This window comes from Mustela nigripes, chromosome 12 (genome assembly GCF_022355385.1).
Source record: "Mustela nigripes isolate SB6536 chromosome 12, MUSNIG.SB6536, whole genome shotgun sequence".
NCBI classification, from domain to species: Eukaryota; Metazoa; Chordata; class Mammalia; order Carnivora; family Mustelidae; genus Mustela; species Mustela nigripes.
The window spans coordinates 146,701,260-146,724,071 of NC_081568.1; the positions used below are offsets into that span (position 1 = coordinate 146,701,260).

Genomic DNA, 22,812 nt, shown 5'->3' on the forward strand with positions numbered 1-22,812 from the left:
ACTGCTATGGAAATAAAAACTGTAAAATCTTCCAGGAAGGCAACTAGACAATGAGCTCAGAATGCCACCAGTCCTTGATAAAGTCATTCAATTCAAGAAATTTAACTAAGAAAATAATCTTCAAAGATGCAGGTACAAGAATATTAATGGAGCAAAAACTTAGAAATAACATAACTAACAAGAAACGTTAAATAAGCTTAATTTAGTTAAATATATTTAACCAGATATAACAGCATATATACAATACACATTAAATAAGCTTAATTTATAGTTAAATAAGCTTTAATTAAATTAAGCCTACTTAACTATTTTATTTATTTAGCTTATTTAACTATTTAACTATTAGCTTATTTAAATATTTAACTACCAGCTTATTTAACTATTTTAGTTAAATATGTTAGGGTCCGTAATCAAAGGAGCGAGACTGATAAAAAGCGAAGGTCAAGCAAAGCTTTATTTCACACCAAGCATCAGGAGAATCAAACTGACCCCTCAGGGCCATCTCTTGCAAAGAGGCGACCCCGCCCTGCCTCACAGACTAACTTTTATAGAGCTAGTTTAGGGGGACTATATACAGGTGGCCAATGAGATTGCAATACACAGAGAAAACTGCACAGTCAGTCATGCTAGGTCTGCCATACACAGAAAAAAACTGCTAGGTAACACACAGGTGGCTAATTGAATTTCAATTTACCCTAGTAGACATATGCCTGCCCTACTGATTGGATGTCTTCACCCGGCCTGACCCGCCCTTGTATCTAGGCTTTGCAAGTAAGTTCCTCTGGGAGGGGTGGGGTCAATCTAAGTTCACCGCATAAACAAAAAATTACTCCCTCTGGCTAACCAGGCCCTTACAAAATATATTTTAAAATTTTAATTTGCCATAATGGAAGGCACTGAAGCCATTCAAAACATTCCTCAGGGAGAATTATCTACTGGCAAATTCAAATGTCCGAGGTACATTCATTCCTATGTGGGGAAAAAAACAAAGTAAGTTACAATTGCTATCTGCAAGATTCCATTTTGCTAAAAGCAGGTCGGCAGCAAATGTTCACCAAAACGTTAACCACTTTTGGGCAGTGGCATTGGGTACATTTTTCTTTCGTTTGTTGTTGTTGTTTGTTTGTTTTTTTCCCTATTTATAAAATCTCCCCAATGGGACGCGCTCCCATTATGAAGAAATGAGAACCACTGGCTTCTCCGCCCCTGGAATGCCCTTTCCCTTCACCCCCGCTGCTGCCAGGGGACCCCACTCACTCTTCTGAACGCGCCCAGATGCCACCACCCCGCTTTCCTTTGTTTCTCCCCATAACGCTTATCTTCTAAAATGTCACAGAATTACGTCCATGGCTTACTGTGCTTCCTACCAACTCCCCCCAAAAAGTTCTTGAAAGCAACGACCTTTGTTTTGTTCACTCATTCCCAACCACTTATGGCAGCCCTTGCCACAAGAAGGTCCTCGAAACACACTGGCTGCATGACCGAAGGGGAAATAGGTTTGTTCTCGGCGACTGTCTACTTGCCTTATTGTCACTGTGCCGATGTACAGCTACAAGACACGGCCCTCGGCGAACCGTTTCCTTCACGGGGAGTCGGGAGCCAGAGCCCTCGCCGCCCAAGCGGTGTGACCACGAGCCCGGAAGCGGGAACTCGGCAGGTGACAGGCTCGCCCCTCCCAGCCTCGCAGACCAGAGCGGAGAACTACACTTCCCAGAATGCATAGGTCCTCGCCTGGACTACATTCCCCAGGGGCATTAGCGGCCGTCCCTAAATCGCCCCCTGCCCCGCCTCTCTGGACAGCCGGCTTTTGCAGCCCAAGGCTCCCGGCCTGAGTTCAGCCCAGTGAGGTTAGAGACCCGGAGAAGGGGTCCCGACCCCGGGCTGCTGTCCATCCGGGCAGTGCCGGAGCCTCCGCCTGCAAAGCACGGCCAGGAGGCGCAGACCCCGAAACCCCGAGGCCTGGGCGAGGTGAGCGGCGGAAGGTCGGTGGAATGCGGGACAGAGGGGAGGACCCCGGCCTTGGGAGGATCCTGCGCCGGGGCGCGGGACACAGGCCGGAGGCGCGCCAGTGGGGCCTTTGTAGGAGCACGCAATGGGGGCCAAAGGTTGGCACCACCCACCAGCCATCCGGCGGACGTGTCCCTGACCGCGGCAGGTCGGGCACTTGTCCCCACCTGCCCAGGCCCCGGTCACTCCCCTACTCCCTCCCGACCCGTGCCCGGCACGCTACCTGCCTGCCCTGCCGGCGTTTGGATTTGCTCCCGGCTGTCAGTGAACGTGAGGAACTGTGTTTCCACCCCTCCTCGGCGCTACTGCCTTCCCGGGCTGCAGGCGCAGAGATGTGTTTTCCAATAGAAGTGAGTTGCCGGCTTCCCTCTCCCCCCACGGCAGAATCTGGACTGGAACCCAGGATTTCGGTCTCTGTGCCTGCTCCCCCAGACGGCAGTCCTGCGGCCGCCGTCGGAAAACTGCTGTCATCTGTTTCCCAAGCACTTTTCTCTAAAAACCTGGAAGGAGATTCCTTGACAACAGGGGGAGGAGTTGGGGGCGGGTGCAGCTTGAGGTGGAGAAGAATTGTACCCTGCCGGCGGTGAGGTTAGAGCCGGTGCTGTGGAGACAGCGCGGTACGGATCCCGGTGCACCCTCACTGGCTGTGTGCACTGGGGCAAGTGGCTCCCACTCTGCCCTCAGTTTCCTGATCTGTAAAATAGGCGTGGACAATGGCAGCAATGCTGCGGGACTGAACGATGTGAGCCGTGCCTGGCCCCTGAGGCAGGTTCAGTGAGTTGTTGCTGCTACTGAAGCTGGAGTCTAGTCTTTTTTCTCTGAGCCACAGGGGGAAGAGTTGGGCCCCGGCCCACATTGGGCTGGCGTGTGTCTGGGCCTGTCCAGCTCCAGCTCCTTCTGACTTCCCTCTCCGAGGGCACGTGGCCTCAGTTCTCAGGTGGTGGAAGGATTTCAGAGCTGGTGATTCTCAGGGCTGGAAAGCAGAAGAGGCGGAAACCAGAAGGGGTTTCTCTGTCCTGGCTCCCTTTTTCCTCTTTCAGATTTGTCTTCTGGAGACTCTACCCATCCTCAGGGAAGAGCCCAGAAAGAAGATATGGCTATTGGACCGAGGGAAGCAACATCTCATGTGAGTTCATTGACATCTTTGGTCTTAGAGACAGATTTTTATTTTATTTTATTTTATTTTAATTCTCAAATCAAAGTTCTCTGCTGCATGCAGTCTTCTGCAGGACCTGAAGCCCAAGCCCTTTCCTCCTTCAAGAGTCAGTCCACCCACGGGGAGGGTGGATTCTGTAGGGAATGTTTGTCTCCTCCCTGACAATCCATGTCTAGTGTTTCCCTTTTCTTTTCCTAACAGATACTTCTTTTTTCTTTTTCTAAAAAGATTTTATTTATTTATTTGACAGAGATCACAAGTAGGCAGAGAGGCAGGCCGGGGGTGGGGGTGGGGGGAAGCAGGCTCCCTACCTAGCAGAGAGCCCGATGTGGGACTCAATCCCAGGACCCTGACATCATGACCTGAGCAGAAGGCAGAGGCTTTAACCCACTGAGCCACCCAGGTGCCCCCAGACACTTCTTTTTATTCATCAGTCTCAATTCAGTGTATGATTACTAACTTGATAGGTGAGATGCCACATGGGGACAAAACACACACACACACACACACACACACACACACACACACGGCAGCTCCTTTCTGGCCCTGCTTCCTTGGTTTGCCCTGGTCTCCCTTCCTACCCTTGTTTTTTTTTTTTTTTTTTTTTTTTTAAAGGATAACCTCCCTAGGCTTCTCCAACCCATCATTGTCCGTTTTTTCTCCCTCTTTACTTTGTGGATTATGTTCCTTATTTCTGTACTCTCTTGAAAACTTTTCTCGACCTGCCATTTTCACCCTTCTATTGTTGGAAATGGGGGAGGGACCCAGTCCAGGTGAGCCATGCTTGAACAAGGAATAGCCGTGTTGGAGGGGACACAGCTGGAGAGATCTCTGGACTCCAAGGGCAGAGAGAAGACTCCCCAGGAGGGAGCACGGAGGGTGTACAGGATATCAGGAGTGGAGAGGCAGGGTCTCCGGTGGGTAGGAAGCAGAGCTTAAAGCCAGACTGCTGGGCTTGAACCCATCTCCTTGGTTACTGTTTGTGGGCCCTGGACAGATGTGCCTGTTTCCTCACCTGGACAATGGGAATAACAAACATGCTGACCTCATGGGACAGGTGAGAGGGTCACACGAGTCAGTGCATGGGAAGTGTTTGGATAAGGGCTGGGCACTAGCAGACACCCAACAAGGGGTGGTCATGGGAGCCGGATGAAGTGATGATACCACTCATGCCGACAGATGGGACCTGCTGGACCGTATTGCTGGGACTTGTCCTTTCATTGCTCATCTGCATCTGACAGTCACAGTGTTGGGTGTCTGCATGAGGGTGTGGCCTTTGTTTTCATGCCCACGCTCGCGCAGCAATGATCATTCCCATGTTTCACATTAGCAAACTTGAGGCTCAGAGACATCCAGTAACCTGAATTCAAACCCCAGTGCAGTGTGTCTGGCCTCTGGGTCCAGGCTTGTCACTGTGCAGCCATTCCCCTGGTGCCTCTTTCAAATCCCAGGGCAGCCCCAAACCCCATGTTGCCAGAGCTCTTCTCCACTGTTGTGTTGATTTGGGGCCCATGAAATGTTGTGGTGGTTGATCTTTGGGCTGGGACTGGCCAGTGCATATTTCAAAGCTTTCCCCTCCAGTTCCCACAGACTGACCTTGCTCTCTTGCCCAGAATCTTCTCCAACCTGCAGGGGAGTGAATGCATGTGGCATTTTCCCCAACCTCACTTGCTCCCATGTGCCCCTACTGCATGGGCTTGTGGGTAAAGCCCGGCAATGGGCGTTTAAGACCAGAGAGAGAATATACCAAGTGCTGGCTTAACAGAAGACTTTCATTATTGTCCTGCCTCTGCTGCTGGTAAAGTAGGTGGCCTTTGGTCTTGACTGTCCTGGACCTTCTAGTCCTGATCTCTAAAATGAGGATATTGCTGGGAGATGGTATACAGTCCTGCCCAAGTACACATTCTTCTTTCATTGATCCAAGGTGTTTATCTTGTCTGCCAGCTGGATGTAAATTCTTTGAGAGCAAAAATTATTTCTTATATTCCTCCCTAATATGTAAATAATTCAGTGTTTTTCTTACCATATAGATATTTTATAATCATGGTAAACATTGTAGAGAATAAAATATGCATGTATGTATGCATAGACGTGTAGATACGTGTGTGTGGAGAATTGACCCTTAAGCAACATAGGTTTGAACTGGGCAGGTCCAGTTACACATGGATTTTTTTCGATCAATACAGTAGAGTACTGTAAATGTATTTCTCTTATGCTTCTTTTTTGGTTTATTGTTTGAGAGAGAGAGAGCACAAGTAGTTGAGTGGAGACAGAGAAAAGAGATAGAATCTCAAGGAGATTCTGTGCTGAGCACAGAGCATGATGTGGGGCTCGATCCCATGACTCTGAGAGCATGACCTGAGTGGAAATCAAGAGTCAGAGACTTAACCAACTGATCCCACCAAGGCGCCCCTTATGATTTTCTCAATAACATTTTCTTTTCTCTATTTTAGTGTAAGAATATAGTATATAATACATATAACATGCAGAATATGTGTTTATCGACTGTTTACTTTATCAGGAAGTCTTCCAGTCCACAGTAGGCTATTAGTAGTTATGTTTTGGGGGAATCCAAAGTTAAATGTAGATTTTCTACTGCGTGTGAAGTCAGGGCCCCTAACCCCCTCCTTGTTCAAGGGTCATCTGTATGTTAATTTTTTCATATATTCAAAAGAAAGTAGAATCACTCTTAACCCCACCATCTGGAGATAATCACTGCCAATCATTTGTTATATATCTCTCAGCATCATTCTCATATATATGTATATATATATATATATAAGCTTTTATCAGAAATGAGTACAAACTACACACTGATATATAACAAATATAAATATTTGTATTTAACATGATCATGGATGTCTTTTTAACAGATACTGACCTAACCATCAGTTGCACTGGTTGCATAGTATTTTATATTGATGTGACAATAGCTAACATCTGAAGCTTTGGTAGGCCCCAGACATGGTATTAATTACATTGTATGGATTATCTCATTTATTTAATAGCTCTATGCAATAGGTTGTGGGAGGCATTTCTGCAGTTAAGAATGAAGCCTTGGACATGTCCTTGGACTGGAATCCCAGGTCTCCCACTGACTAGCTGTGAGACTTCAGGCAAATTTATCCTCTCCGTGGCTCTTTTCTGTCATGTAAATGGAGACAGTGATAATATCTTCTCTTAGGGTTGTTGTGACTTTTAGATAAAGATTATATTAAAGATTAATAGGTAACTGAATTAGAAAAAAGAAAGATCAATAGAAAGCTCTAGGGATTGTACCTGGCCTGTATAAAGCATTTGGGAGAAGAGAGAGATTTCAGTTTCCATTATTTCTGTCCTCCAGCTTCAGTGGCACTCAGAGAGTGCCTTCTGTTAGTGACCCTGCCCTTTATCATCCGTGATGACCTAGCTTGTTTCTCATTTTTTTGGTATTACTAAAACCATGATAAATGCTCTGTGTGCACTTTTGTGTACTGCTCATTATAGTAGAAATATAATAATTGGTGAGTTAAAGAATAAACACATTTTAAAGATTTTAATATGTATTATCATATCCCCATCTGCAAGATTATTCTAATTAACATTCCAGTGGTCTTAATTCCTCCCTGCATCTCCTTATAGTGGCTAATACTGGGCCTGGTAAGACTTTATGCTGCTCAGTATGTATTTGTCACTGGCCAATGGTTCATTGAACAAGAAATAACCTGAAACCTTAAGAAACAAGAATGACATCAGAAGCCTTTCATGGCAGCCCATCCTCCCCAGCAACTGCCACCACTTTTACCCTGTGCGATGGGAGGTCCTGGGTGAGCTGAGATGGCTTGTCATTACAGGTGTCGGTGACCTTCGAGGATGTGGCTGTGCTCTTTACACGGGATGAGTGGAGGAAGCTGGGTCCTTCTCAGAGAAACGTGTACCAGGAAGTGATGCTGGAGAACTACAGTAACCTGGTCTCACTGGGTAAGGGAATTTTCCCTGTTACCATAAGTCAGCACCTGCTTCCCTGCATAAAAGCTGTGGGGCATCAGGAACTTTCAGCTGAATTTGGCCTTGGGGTTGTGCACATTGTAAATAAATATTTAAAGGTTCTTTCCCACTATAGGCATGGATTTGTCCCACATGTGGGATAGCTGACATACTTGTATGTTAGAAATTCCCTCATAGTTAGGCAACATTTCCTGCTGTGATTTTCTGTGATTTGTTTGCTCAGCTCACAGCAGAAAGCATCCCTCAACCTTCTTCATTACCCTGCTGCCAGCCTTTCCCAATTCTCCCTTCCAGCCTGATGAATGTGTATAATCCATCTTTGAAAGAGGGTCAGATGGTGCTTTCTCATTTTAAACAGGGCACTTGGTGTGGGTACCTGTTTACAAACATTTAGTCTGTAAATCTAATATGTTCCCTCTTCTGTGGCAAGCCATGGGTACTCTAGTAACCAGAGCTGCCTGTGTATCCGGCATCTCTAACCTGCAGCTACTTCCCACATGGCCACGCCCTACAGGCCCCTTGCCTTTCCCCTCACACACTCCCTCACGTCGCGGGGGCACGGCTGGAACACCCCAGTGGAGCTCTTTGTACCATCCCATGCGTTTTCCACTCAGATCCATGATGCGTCTTTGAGTCTAAAGAAAACCAAGTCTTATCTTTCTCTTTTCTTTTTCTTGTCTCTGAGCAGGACTCCTGTTTTCCAAACCAAGAGTGATCTCCCTGTTGCAGCAAGGAGAAGATCCCTGGAAGGTAGAGAAAGAAAGTCCTGGAGGCCCCTCTCTAGGTGAGTGGGTGGGACCGAGCGGCGGGGGGTGGGTGCGGGCAACAGTCTGGGGGGGTAAGTGGACAGTGTGGCTCGGAGATGTCGATCAGGAAGGTTTCTCCGGGGCCTCTGTCCCCCACAAGCGGCAGAGTGGGGATGCTTAGGCCCCAGACATGAGCTTCCTCTTACTCTCTTGGTAATCACTTACCAAATGAATCTCTGGGGAGCTCTTCTTATTCGTTCCGTTTTCACAGGATCGCTGCATCTCGGGGATTCAGTCAGTGAATAGTGTATTTAAGGAATGGCAGAGAATCCATCTGACCAAGGCTCGGTATAGGAGAGAAAGAGCCGAGGAAGGAAAGGGTGTCTGAAAGCTAGCAAAGCCGCATTACACTGGGCTTTGACAAGAGTCTTCTGCATGGGACCATCCCATGGAAATGAAGGATTTTCAGCAGAAGACTGGAGTTCTGGGTATTTTAGAAAAATTGGCTTAAATGTGAAAGAGTGTTAATGTCCTCTGGAGCAAGCCCCTATTCTGGCATTGAGGGCCGCTGTCAGAGACAAAGAGTGGCTGGTGTGGACAGAACTGTCAGGGGCCGGGGGGCAGCTACTGCTGTGTCACTGTTGATGCTGAAGAGTGATGACGTGGCTATGTGTGTATTTGTAACGGGTGCAGAAGTGCAGACAGAGGCTGGGGGGACACACCTGAGCTGGTGCCAGGAGCTCCACATGGAATGGGATTGAGAAGGGGCAGGACAAAAGAGGGCTTTAGTAGTATGTAATCTTAACATTTCGTAGAGAATAGATTGATGAAATCCTTATGTAATTTGAGTTTAATAAGAATAGTCACTTTGAAGCATGGTGGGGGGTAGATTGAAAGTGAGGGAAAAGCTGATGGGGAGACAAGTGTCCTGGAGACACTTGCAGTAAGGTAGGCGAGATGTTTCTACAGTGGGACAAAGGTATGGGCACTGGGGTCTGGAGGGAGGGAGAGGGGTCCCTTTGTTAAGGGTGTAGGGTGAGTTTGCTGTGGGATGGGTCTCACTGGGGAGGAATGCCTGGGGAGAAATGCTGGTCGACAGCTGTATGAGGTCTATGGGAACTCCGAAGGCAGGTCAGGGAGCCCTCAGTACAAAGGTGGCATTTGATGCCTCAAGTTGACCAGGTGAGGGCACAGAGCAGAGGACAGAATCCCAGGAAACCTCACCATTTACAAGGTGGGTGAGGAAAGACGACTCTGGCTGAGCCTGAGAAGTCATCAGAGGAGAAAAACGGGAGAGGCAGCTGACAGGGAAACTGGGGACAGAGAGCTGATGAGTGCAGGAGGATCCAAGTTTGAGTCCCCATCCCCTACTTTCCTGTCCCCTAATGGATGGTACGTACGTGAGCTCTGTGCTGGGCACTGGCCATGCAACATTGGACAGAAAGATGCAGGTTCTGCCGGCTAGAGATCACGGCTGGGTGGGGAGACAGGTGACGGTGCACTGAGCGCACACAGGGTGTAGAATGACCCCATAGGATGTCTGTAGAGTGTGTGAGCGTGCGCAGCAGAAGGGGTGGTGTAGGCAGAGGCTTCCCAAGGAGGTGGGATCGGAGGATGTGGAGCCGGGTCCAGCCACAGGAAAGGTTCACCTGATTCCAGAGAAAGGAAGCCAGTGGGTGCTGCCGTGAGCCAGGAGAGCTCTGCAGGGACCAGATGCCACACAGCGGGGGGGAGCCTGGACACAGGATCTGGTCTGTGTTTGAGAGCCAGGCCAGGAGCCTGGGGACTGGGAAGTAGTCTTACCAGGGCCCCAGGTGTACACTGCTGAGAGCAGCCTGCAGGCCGAGGGGGGGCCTGTTGGTGTGGAAGTGAGGGCTCCTCCCCGCTGTTGTCAGGTCCAGATGCGTCAGTGATGGCCTCTCATTCCATGGGCCCCGCACAGGAGCTGCAGGCTGGGTGTTCTCCCTCCCCAAGCCCGCAGGCCAACGGAGCCTGCTTCCCACCATACTCTGACGTTTCTGCTGTGGGTACCACCTGTGTGTCTGTCTGTTTATCTTACTCTGGTTTGGAAGAAAGACACGAGGTCTGGGAAGCGGGTAGAGGCCGCCGTCAAGTGCCTAGAGCAGGCAGGAATCCATGAATCAGCCGAGGCTTGGCAGGGTGGCATCTGGGCAGCCAGCAGGAAAGATCTGAGGAAGAGAAGGAAGTCTCTGTCCCTTTCCCCGCACCTTGGGAGCCTCCCATCCAGGAACGCATCTCTCTTAGTGAAGTGAGTCATTGGTGGGTTCCGGGGAGTAAAAGTGTGACCAGAGTCTGGAGTCTGGAGCTGTGCTGAGAGGCGCTGGGGCCCCCAGGCAATGGGGCTGGAGTCCTCAGTAGCCTCCTCCTCAGTGTTGGGGACATGTCCCTGAGGGTGGACCACAGGTGGGCGCCGGGAGGAAGGAAGGACAGTGCAGCCGACTGGTACGTGCATGTCCCTGGACAGGATGCACCTCCTCTCCTGCAGAGATGGCAGTCACCCCGGGGAGCCCCGGGAGTGCCTGCATGTGTCTGTCTGTCCGTCCAGCACCCCTGGCGAGTCTCCATCTGCCCGGACTAATGCAGCCTCGGAATGGCTTCCCTCCGGAGTGCAGCTGGCTTCACCCTAAGCACGCATGAAGGATGGGGTGTTCTGGATGTAGCTCAGGTGGTTAACTCTTGTCAGACCTGAAACCTGCCCCTCCCGCAGCTGGTGACCGAAAAGCCCGTGCTCCAGGGTGGACTCGGGGCACCTCTAGCAGCCTCCCAATGCCCCCCCCCCCCCACTTTAAAAAAATTTTTCAAAGCCATTCGCAAATAGGAAAAACAGAAAAACAAAGGGTCACGGGGGGATGTTTGAAGTGAGAGGTGGAAGGAGGGGTGTGTGTCTCCTCTGAGTCTCTTGCTGAGAAGGGAGCACACCTGCGGGGGGTGCTTTGCCAGAAGAGTTGTAATGAGGCGATTAAACCAGCCGGTACATCATGAGTTAGCTCTATGCCCGAATGCGGAAATAGTCCTGAAATCTAAAATTTAAAAATGCAGGTATGATCTGGGTAAACAGTTAACCTTCCAGTGAAAATGTGCTTTTCTTGCCTGTCACTTTCTCCTCCTTTGTCATCTCAGCGCAAGAAGCCTGGTGGGGGGACTGAAACCCGGCTGCGTGGTCAGCGGAGGTGTCCCTGGGGGCTGCCCCACACAGAGGGTGGGGCCTCTTTTTCTAACTTGCACAAAGGTGCTGCCCTTAGCAGCGCAGCGACCCAGCAGGCAGGGGTTTAAAGAAGAATCTCTGAGGAGGTGAAAGCGGAGAGCAGGTACTCATAGGCGCCTCTACTGTGTTTGGTCAGTCTTGTCCTTGTCCCCTGCCCCCTCTCCCCAGCAGTACCTTTGCTGGCCCTGCACCTCCCTCCTGCCACCAACCTGTTTCCATAGTTGCAAGAATGCTCTATTAAAAGGTAAATCAGGCCACCTCACTTCCCTTCAGAAAACCTCTCCTGGCTTCCTTCTTGATGTTTACATTTCAAAGAGATGGCTCCCAGGAGCTTAAGAAAAACATCCTTGGTGGGGGCCTGGGTGGCTTAGTTGGTTAAGCAGTTAACCATCTGACTCATGATCTCAGCCAAGGTCTGGCCCTCTGGGTTGTGAGTTCAAGCCCCACATTGGGCTCTGCACCCGGTGGAGCCTGCTTAACAAGCAAGAACATCCTTAGGCTATAATGTTCCCAGAGGCTTATAGTGTTCACAGGTTTATATACATTTCATATCAAAAGCACAGAGGAAGGATTTAGAAATGCAAATTTTCCCAAAGAAATGCTTTGAGGAAAAGGTAGGGAGCCCTCTTTCCCTTTGGAGCTCCCACCACAGCATTTTCCAGAACAACTGTACTTTCACCTTCCCACCCGCTATGCAGGCATGGAGGTTCCAGTTTATCTAGTGTTGCCAAACTTCTTATTGTCCCCTCATAATTTTTTATTATGGTAAAACACAAGTAACATAGAATTTGCCATTTTGACTGTTTTTAAGTGTACAGTTTGGTGGCATTCAGCTCATTCCCAAGGCCGTGCAACCATCCCCACCATCCAGGTGCCAGAAGTCCTCTCTAATCCCTTCCTGAAACTCTCTTCCCACTAAACACTAATTCTCCACCCACCTGTCTCCAGGCCCCTGCTAATCACTGTTCTCTGTCTCTGTGTTTGACTCCTAGGAGCCACATAGAATTGGAATCTTATAGGGGTGCCTGGGTGGCTCAGTGGGTTAAAGCCTCTGCCTTTGGCTTGGGTCATGATCTCAGGATCCTGGAATCGAGGCCCATGTTGGGCTCTCTGCTCAGTAGGGAACCTGCTTCCCTCTCTCTCTCTGCCTGCCTCTCTCCCAACTTGTGATCTCTGTCAAATAAATAAGTAAAATCTTAAAAAAAAAAAAAAAAAAAAGAATTGGAATCTTAGGACACTTGTCATTTTGTGGCTGGCTTATTTCATTCCACATCGTGTCTTCAAGGTTCATCTACATTGTACATCTGTCAGCATTCCATTGTCTTAGGGCTGAACAGTATTCCATTACATGTCTGCGCCACACATGGTCTATCATTTGGTCTGGATATTTGGATGATTTCCATCTTCTGGATCTTGTGAATAATGCTACTCCAAATGTGAGTGTGCAAATACCTCTTTGGATCCCTGCTTTTGGTTCTTTTGGGTACATTGGAGTGGAATTGCTGGATCACTTGGTAATTCTCTACTTAACTTTCTGAGGAACTACTATATCATTTTCCATTGTGGCCACATTAGTTTACATTCTCACCAGCAATGGAGCTAGGGTTTCAAAGTCTCCATATCCTTGCCAGTATTTGTTATTTTCTGGTTTCTTTTGTTTCTGTTATCCATAGCCATCCTCATGGATTTAAAGTGGTATCTGGTGGGTTTTGATTTATATTTCCCTACTGATTAATGATTTTAAGTGGTCTTTTCATGTGCTTATTGGCCACTGATATATCTCTTATAGGCAAATGTCTGTTTAAGTCCTTTGCCCATTTTTGTTTGTTTGTTTGTTTCTCTCTCTTTTTCTTCCTCCCTTTCAAATTCCAGTATAGGTCACATACAATGTTATAATAGTTTCAGGTGTACAATATAATGGTTCAACACTTCTCTCCATTTCTGTGTTCATCTTTGGAAGTGTACTTTTTAATTCCTATCAAGTGTTTCACCAATTCCCCCTACCCTCCACCTCCTACCTGGTAACCATCAGTTTGTTCTCCGTAGTTAAGTCTGTTTTTTGGTTTGTTTCTGTTTTTGATGGATAGCACGTTCTGTATGTATCCATTAGTTCCAGTTGGTATATTGTGTTGTTCAAGTCCTTTACTACTTCTTTTCGTCTGGTTGTTTTATTCCTTATTGAAGGTAGGGCATTGAAATCTCCAACTATTTCTCCCTTCAGCTTTGTAAATTTGTATTTCATGTGTTTTGAGGATGTGTTATTAGGTATGTAAATGTTTGTAATTTTAATGTCTTCTTGCTGAATTGAACCTTTTATGACTATACATCATCCTTTGTCTCTCTTTTTTTTTTTAAGATTTTATTTATTTATTTGAGAGAGAGAGAAAGAGTGAGAGAGAGCATGAGATGGGAGAAGGTCAGAGGGAGAAGCAGACTCCCCATAGAGCTGGGAGCCCGATGTGGGACTCGATCCCGGTACTTCCGGATCATGACCTGAGCTGAAGGCAGTCGCTTAACCAACTGAGCCACCCAGGCGCCCCATCCTTTGTCTCTTATAACTTGTTTCCTAAAGTTTATTTTATCTGATACTAGTATAGCCCGTCCAGCTCTCTTTTAGTGCTTCTATTTGCGTGAAGTAGCTTTCCATCATCTCACTTGCAACCTATTTGTATCTTTGGCTCTAAAGTGAATCTTTTATTCAAACAAAAAACAGTCTCTGAATTACAGAGAACAAACTGGTAGTTGAGGTGGGTGGGAAGAGGGGTGAAAGAGATAAAGAGGATCAAGAGTGCACCTACTTTTTTTTTAAAGATTTTGTTTATTTATTTGACAGAGAGAGAGAGAGATCACAAGTAGGCATAGAGGCAGGCAGAGAAAGAGGAAGGGAAGCAGGCTCCCCGCTGAGCAGAGAGAGCTGGATGCAGGGCTCAATCCCAGGACCCTGAGATCATGACATGAGCTGAGGCAGAGGCTTAACCCACTGAGTCACCCAGGAGCCCCCACGAGTATATCCATTTTATAAGCACTGAGTAACGTACAGAATTGCTAACTCATTATTTGTATATGAAACTTAGATAGCTGTATGTTAATCATTCTTCAATAGATAGAAAAAAGAAAAGAAGCCAGTCTTTTATAGACAACATTTGGTTAGATTATGATTTTTTTCCCCATTCTGCCAATATCTGTATTTTGACTGGATAATTAAGTTAATGTATTTATATTTGAAGTAATTACTGATATAAGGGACTCACTTCTGCCATTGGGATTTTTTTTTATACACCTTATATCTCTTCTTTGTCCCTGATTTCCTGCATTACTGTTTCCTTTTGTGTTTAGTTGATAAACATTTTAATTCCCCTCCAATTTTCTTTTATATATATTATGTAGGTATTTTCTTTTTGGTTACCATTGGGATATTTAACATCCAAAATTCATAACACTGTGATTTGAACTTACACCACCTTAAGTACAATAATATATAAAATCTCTGCTTCTATATACTTGCATCCTCATCCCCTTTTAGTTACTGTTGTCACAGACCGCATCATTATACATTGTGTGCCTTAAAACACAGCCTAATGATTTTAAAAAAAAAATACTTTATTTATTTATTTGACAGGCAGAGATCACAAGTAGGCAGAGAGGCGGGGGTGGAGGGGAAGTGGTCTCCCTGCTGGGCAGAGACTACGATGTGGGGCTCAATCCCAGGACCCTGAGATCATGACCTGAGCCGAAAGCAGAGGCTTAACCAACTGAGCCACCCAGGCGCCCCTCTTTGTCATTTTTGAAGGATGGTTTACCAGATGGAGAATTCCCTTTTGAGGTTTTTTTTTTTTTTCTTTCAGCACACAGACTATATCAACCTAATACTTTCTTGCTTCCAAAGTTCCTGATGAGAAATCTGATAATCTTAATGAAGATCATTTGTATGTTATAAGTCTTGTTTCTCTTTTGCTGTTTTCAATATTCTCTTTTTGGCTTTGGGTTTTGACAGTTTGGTGATAATATGTCTCATTGTTGGTCTCTTTGACTTTGTTCTTTTTGGAGTTCATTATGCTTCATAAATTTGTAGATTCCTATCTCACATCAAATTTGGGAAGTTTTCAGCCATTATCTTCAAATGATCCTTCTCCCCTCTTTCTTCTTCCCTTTTAGGATTCCCACAATGCTATTTTGGTCCACTTGATGGTATCCCACAGGTCTCTTAGGATCTCTCCACTTTCTTCAATATTTTTTGTTGTTCATCCTCAGATTCAGTAATTTTAATATGGCTTATCTTCAAGTACACTGATTTTTCTGCCTGCTGAAATCTGATTTTTTAGTTTCTCTAGTGAAATTTTCAGTTATTATACTTTTCAACTCCAGAATTTCATTTTGCTTTCTTTCTGTGTTTTCTATTTTTCTATCTCTTTATTGATATTTCATTTTTTGAAAAATTCATTTTCATGGGCTTTACCCATATCTTTCTTTAGCTCTCCTGAGCATCTTGAAAAGTGTTGTTTAAAAGTTTTTCTGTGGGGTGCCTGGGTGGCTCAGTCAGTAAGGATCTGCCTTTGGCTCAGGTCATGATGCCGGAGTCCTGGGATCGAGCCCCCCATTGAGTTCCCTGCCCAGCAGGATGCCTGCTTCTCCCTCTCCCACCCCCCTGCTTGTGTTCCCTCTCTTGCTGCCTCTCTCTGTCAAATAAAATCTTAAGGAAAAAAAAAGTTTTGTGTAGTATATCCACCTTTATTTCTTCCTCATAGATGTTTTTTGTCTATTTATTTTGTTGCTCTGAATGAGTCATATCTTTTTTTGTGTGTGTGCCTTCTGATTCTTTGTTGCCAACTAGACATTTGAATTTTATAATGTCATAACTCTGGGAACTAGATTCTTCCCCTTCCCCAGAGTGATTTCCTTCTCATATATTTCGTCCTTTTCACAAAGAGAGGGCTACTTCAGTTATTTGGGAAAGCCTCTTCCAGGCCAGCTTTATTACTATAAGATATTTGAATTTGGGTAAATTGCTTAATACTTGAGTCTAGTTTTCTCATGAAATGAAAATATTATGCTAAGTGATTTCCATGTTTCCAGCTAGTCCTAGAGTTCTGTATTCCTACATAATTGAATTATTTTATCGTGTTGTTGATGGGGAATATGACTAATACTGCTGAAGCTACAAATCTTATGTCAAGTTTAAAAGTCCATAGTTGTTATCTTTGGAAAATATTATTTGACCTACAGTATGTCCAAATCAATTCAGTAAAATCACTTTACAACAGGGAAAAATGATAGTTGTATATATGAATACATGTATTTTTACATATAACTAATTTTTTATTGTTGTCAGGGGTCTCTGTGCCATGGACCGGCCTGAGATATAAACCAAAGGTATTCTCATGTCTTTTCTGAGCTTCTACCTTTCCCTTGGCATGTATGGTGACTTTCTAAATTTCCCATGTATGCAGTTAGTTTTGGATGTCCTTATACTTAAATATGATTGCCCAATGTGGGAAAAAGGTAAAATGTGAATGGGAGAGCGTAGGGAGAAGACGGGCTCTGACCCTTAAATCCCCTGGCAGCTGCTTCAGCCAGTGGGGCAACAATGGCAGGTTGCCTTTGTGTCTGTACTTCCATGACCCCAAGCAATAATCCTCAGTCAGAACCCAGATCTACAGTAATTGAAGAACAAGGCTCTTTTCACCCTAGTTTCTGCAAGCCACCTAAGGACTGTCAGTATAGCTGCCTGCCATGGAGCTGGGGGCTGGGGCATGGGTAGGGGCTAGCGACTGAAACTACGTACCATTTATCAACCAGGCTTTGCCCTAGAAGCTGCCAGCCTTCAGTTAGATTCCACAGTTTCAAAATCATTGGAGCAGCCAGATTCTGCCAGTTCATTTGTTGTCTTAGGTGGGGAAACAGAATCCTGGAGCTTCCTACTCTGCCATCTTCCTTAATGTCCACTTATTACTCTTTTGACTCACATTTATTTTACAAGGTTTGGCATTTTCTTTCTTTTCTCAAGTAATGTGGAAGAGGAGGATTTGGATAGAAGTCTCACAGTTAGCTGGTAATGAGTGTGGTAAAACCTTCCATCACCACTTAGAAGTGGGTGATGGGTGGGCACTTGTTAGGATGAGCACTGGGTGTTATATGTAAATTCTACTCCTGAAATCAGTATTACACTATATGTTAACTAGAATTTAAATAAAAATTTTAATAAACAAAAAAAGAAGTCTCACAGTTATAAAGTTATTTCTTATCATTTGGTGAAGTTTGACAGTTTGCTTACTATCCACCTACCATTGTCTTCAGTTACCCAGAAAACTTTGGTATTTCCTATTTTAATAAGTTTTATCATACTGTAAGCATTCTGATTTTTTACTTAGGAAGTATATTTTTTTAAGTGAAAGTATTTTTTTTAAAGATCTTTTCCTTTGTATATTGATATTTTTAAATTCATGTGCAGAAACCTTTTAAAATTGCAAGTCTCTTATTAGATATGATCTTTAAGAGGAAAAGGATTAATCCTCTCACTCTTATGCAAGGAATGACAGAAAAGTGGAAGAAGATTTAGTTTTTAGTTTATTATGAAAACTTTAAGCATACACACACACACACACACACACACACACACACAAATTTGAAACACTGTGGATTGTCACAGCTTGAGGAAGGGCGCGAGTGGTAGAGGGCAGCCCAACACCAAAGAATTATCTGTCCTCAAATGTAAGCTGAGTCCTATCTCTATATAGGACTTAAAATATCTTTACATACTTTTTAAAAAATATTATATTTTTATAACATTGAGTGGTTCTATCCAAGAATAGGAGAGGTTTTTCCATTTGTTTAGGTATATTAATATTCAGGGCTATTAAAAATTTTCCTCATAATAAGTTTTTTTTTATATTTGTTGTAAATTCATTCCTCCAATTCTTTGTTAGTGCCAATAAGATTATTGACTTCAGCATGTTAATTTTATATCTGCTACATCACTGATCAAGTTTTATCATTGATTTTCTGGAGTTACGTAGATAGGGTATTATAACACCAGCAAATAGTGGTAGGTTTATTTCCTCATTTCTTCTTTACTCATCCTTGTGCATCTAATTGGTTTTTCTTATGTAACTGAATTGATTAAGACTTCTACTAGGAATGTTGAATAGAAGTGAAAATAATGGGCATCCTTGTCTTGTTCTTTTTTTTTTTTAAGATTTTATTTTTATGTAATCTCTATACCTAACATGGGGCTCAAACTCACAACTCCAAGATTAAAAGTCACATGCTCTACCTATTGAGTCAGCTAGGCACCCCTTGTTCTTGATCATAGCGGAAATGCTTCTAGTCTTTCTTCATTAAATAGGATACTGGTTTTAGGACCAAACTATATGTATTTTAGCATATTGAGGAACTATCCATCAATTCTTATTTTCTTTAATGTTTTTACTATCAGTGGTGCTGAGTTCTTTTGAAGGCTTTCCCACTGTTTTTGAAGGCTTTACTCACAGTTTTTCCCCTTAGGTACCTACTTTGTAAAATACCATTTACTGTGGTAATAATAAGGGCAATGGATTGTTGGAGCTGGATTCACGAAAGGGTACATGGAGAAATTAACATTGGAACTGAATCTGAAGGCTACAGAGGAGTTTGGCACGTAGAAAAAGGAGTAATGACATTCAACATTAGAAACATTACATAAATGAGAACAATGGCATATAAATAATATAAAAGTCTTTTAATGTAGTCTTTTAAGTCTTTTAACAATGGCATATAAATAATGCAAAAAGCTTTGGATATCAGACTGCACTTAATTCATACTTTTCTAATCCTGTCTTCCCATTCATTCTCCTGGTTGCCTTCCTTAAATGAGCTTCCTTTATTCTTTTAATTACCCTAGTCCTTCTGCCTTCATCCATTATTATTTTATATGTGTTACTTTCCTATTTTTTCCTCTTGCTAGTATCTTTTAGCCAGAAAGCAAGCCCTTATTTAAATATCATTAGTATTTATTCTTTCTACACATTAAGTCTCAGCCAATTGTGTGAATCATTAGTGATTTTTTTTTTTCAGGATGTAAGAGCAGTCCTAAAACTACAAAGTCAACTCAAACCCAAGATTCATCATTTCAGGGGCTAAGAAGGAAAAGACTCAAAAGGCATGAACCCTGGAGTTTCCTATCAGAAAAACCCTGTATATATGAAGACAGATTAAAGAAACAAAAGGACAAAAATGAAAGTTTACAAATAATTTCAATCACCCATACAAAAATCCTCCCTGTAGAAAGAAGCCATAAAAATAGCAACTTTGGCCAAAATTTCAGCCTGAAATCAGTCTTTGTTAAGCAACAGAGGGTTGCTAGAGAAAGAACACCCTCAAAATATGAAATACAAAGAAATAGCTTCAAGCAGAATTCAAACTTACTTAGCCAACCAAAAATCAAAACAGCAGAAAAGCGGTATAAATGTAATATATGTGAAAAAGCCTTCATTCACAATTCTTCCCTTCGTAAACACCAGAAAAACCACACTGGAGAGAAATTATTTAAATGTAAGGAATGTTTGAAAGCTTTCAGCCAAAGTTCGGCTCTTATTCAGCATCAAAGAACTCATACTGGAGAGAAACCCTACATCTGTAAAGAATGTGGGAAAGCTTTCAGCCACAGTGCATCGCTCTGCAAACATCTAAGAATCCACACTGTGGAGAAATCCTATCGATGTAAAGAATGTGGTAAATCCTTCAGCAGAAGGTCTGGCCTTTTTATACATCAAAAAATCCACGCTCGAGAAAATCCCCATAGATACAATCCAGGTAGGAAGGCAGCCAGCACATCCCTTCCTGGATGTCAGAGAATTCACCTCAGAAAGAAATCCTATTTATGTAATGAATGCGGCAACACCTTTAAGTCAAGCTCATCCCTTCGTTATCATCAGAGGATTCACACGGGAGAGAAACCTTTTAAGTGCAGTGAATGTGGGAGAGCCTTCAGTCAGAGCGCGTCTCTTATCCAGCACGAAAGAATTCACACTGGAGAAAAGCCCTATCGATGTAACGAATGTGGAAAAGGTTTTACTTCTATTTCACGACTTAACAGACACCGGATAATTCATACCGGTGAGAAACTGTATAACTGTAACGAGTGTGGTAAAGCCTTAAGTTCCCACTCGACACTTATCATTCATGAAAGAATTCACACTGGCGAGAAACCGTGTAAATGCAAAGTGTGTGGGAAAGCCTTCCGACAGAGTTCAGCTCTCATTCAGCATCAGAGGATGCATACCGGAGAAAGACCCTACAAATGCAATGAGTGTGGGAAAACATTCAGGTGTAACTCATCCCTTAGCAACCATCAGAGAATCCATACAGGAGAGAAACCATACCGGTGTCTGGAATGTGGGATCTCTTTTGGCCAAAGTGCAGCTCTTATTCAGCATCAAAGGATTCACACAGGAGAAAAGCCCTTCGAATGTAACACGTGTGGGAAGACTTTTAGACAGAGCTCATCACTTATTGCACATCAGAGAATTCATACTGGAGAGAAACCCTATGAATGTAATGCATGTGGGAAACTGTTCAGCCAGAGGTCATCCCTTACTAATCATTATAAAATTCACATTGAAGAGGATTCCTTGAAAGTAGATTTGCATGTGTGAAAGCCTTAAACCAAAGCTCAGCAGGGTATACATACTTGAGATTGATTTAATAAATGCCATGATCATGAGAAAACTTTTCTATTTTAATTTTGTCTCATCAGATATTAAATTCTAAGGATAAAGAACTCTGACTATGTAATAAATATGTGGAAAACTTTCATACCTGTCAGTCACTTTTTAAAAAATATCTTAAGATAAGGGAATCACAATTGTAATTGATTACAAAACCACAATTTTGACCTTCTGTAAAGTGGGGTTCTTCTATCTTTTTATACAGTATTATATATACTATATGTGATGTATAAACATGAGAAAAATCTGGGTGTAGGAGTGCTGGATTTCTCATTAGAAAGACACCAACTGTATAAGCCAGCAGCATATTTATTAGAACTAACATTTTAATAGCAAACAGAACTGATCTTAAAATATATGCATATGTAGACCAAATAATAGATTAAAAAAAAGAAAAAAAAACCCTGGAAACTACCTCAGTCTCTGGAATTTGCCTTTTCCTAAATTGTTGTCAAACTTTGTGCACAGTTTTCATTAAAAAAGAGAAAGGAAAAAAAGGTGTTCTCTCACTCCTTTATTCTTCTAGTTGTTTCCAAACTACATCTAACAGTCTCCCCAAAAATTTTTGCACAATTTCTAATTTTGTTCTCAGAATTACATTTATTTGTTGCATTGAAGTCATTTATTGTTGAACTGTACTTGCTGTGTTCTGCAGTCAAATGCTCCACCACTGAGCTATACCCCTCAGTTGCTGTGTTCTGAACAGCATGTTAATTTAAGTAGAAAAAATATAGTTTGTTTGTTTGGCAGTCACTTCAAGGTTAAGCCTATTAATATTTTTTTTAGTTGGCTGCAAAAGAAATCTTAAGAAATAATTTAAAGAATATGTCACTGTGGCAAAGTCTTAAAGAAATCCATTTCATGAAATTAAAGCATGTTTTCCCTACTTGAGGTTTTCAAATTTTTTTAAAAATTCAGACTGCAAAAGCAAATAAAGGAAATAATTCTAAGCCTTAGAAATGGTTTATTCAGTAAATATTTGCTTAATCCCAGGGTTGAACCAGTTACCATCCCGGGCACTGGAAATTGTAGAGAAGAGAGAAACAGGCCCTAATCTTCAAGAAGTCAAGAATTGAGAGGATGGGGCTGAAGGGACTAGTGAGTAAATAAGCAAATTATCATAACGTGTTGAAGTTTTCACGGAAAAAGAGATGGTACAGAGGTACCGTGTTACAGAACATCTTGCAGACATTTGCTCAGAATTCAGAAAGAAGGAATGGAGTCTAACCAAGGGAGCTTGATCAGATTTAGTGTCCCAGAGACAGGGATGCCCGAGCCCAGTTCTGGAAGAACAGGAATTCTCCACAGAGTGAGATAAGTACTTAAAAGAGAGACAGCCACACATGCAAAGATCCAGGTACATGACAGCATGGCACATTTGTAGAACATCTATTAAGAAATGAGAATGACAGATGTTGAAGCTTGAGAAGGAGGCAGATACTAGATAACCAAAGGTCTTAACTGCATTTGATTAAGGAACCTGAATTTGATTCTGAATTATGGAATTATGATGAAAGATGATATCATAAAGGAAACTGCTCTGACAATAATGTATGGAGAATGAGTTTAGGATGTTGAGGACAACTGAGCAGACTGGAGCCTAGAGTATGGGCTGTGACAGTAACTTGAATGATAGGTAAATGAGGGTCTAAACTCAAGCAGGGGGCAGGGGAAGTGAAGAATGTGTGACAAATATTAACGTGGTAAAATACGGTTTTTACAATCAAATAATTGGGAGTGGTGAGTTAAGATACGGGAGTAAACCAGTGTGATCTGGCATGTGTTAAAGTTGATCGTATGGATCCAAAAGGGAATTATGAGCCAGTAGACTAGTATTAGGAGTAATTAAAATAGAGTTGGTAGTCAAAACCACGGTATATGAAATTGGTCAGCAGAAAACAGGATTAGAATGAGAAACAAAGGGGTCACAGTTAAAACCCAGGAAAACATCAATATATAAGGAGCTGGTCAAAGCTGGTCAAAGAGGAG

At 43.5% G+C, this 22,812-nt stretch overlaps 2 protein-coding genes across 4 annotated transcripts in view; one reads left to right on the forward strand and one right to left on the reverse strand.

Annotated features, from left to right (window-relative positions):
- The window catches only part of PROP1 (PROP paired-like homeobox 1), a 31,286-nt gene extending 28,423 nt beyond the window's left edge, over positions 1-2,863 (reverse strand). The window contains exons 1-2 of the mRNA XM_059416398.1: positions 2,681-2,863; positions 2,231-2,309 (exon numbers count right to left, since the gene is read on the reverse strand). Of these exons, the coding sequence (XP_059272381.1) occupies positions 2,231-2,309; positions 2,681-2,863 (262 nt within the window). The remainder of the gene's footprint in view (positions 1-2,230; positions 2,310-2,680) is intronic.
- Positions 1,550-20,911, forward strand: ZNF354B (zinc finger protein 354B). Of its 3 annotated transcripts, none has more exons than XM_059416140.1 (5): positions 1,550-1,982; positions 3,048-3,133; positions 6,997-7,123; positions 7,839-7,934; positions 19,172-20,911. In XM_059416140.1, exons 2-5 carry the CDS (start codon positions 3,101-3,103, stop codon positions 20,749-20,751), a joined length of 1,836 nt encoding a protein of 611 aa, XP_059272123.1. In that variant the 5' UTR covers positions 1,550-1,982; positions 3,048-3,100; the 3' UTR covers positions 20,752-20,911. The 3 variants fall into 3 exon arrangements, with proteins under 3 accessions (XP_059272123.1, XP_059272122.1, XP_059272121.1); XM_059416139.1 differs by having other exon boundaries at positions 1,550-1,968; XM_059416138.1 differs by having other exon boundaries at positions 1,550-3,133.
- Positions 20,912-22,812: the final 1,901 nt, after the last annotated feature.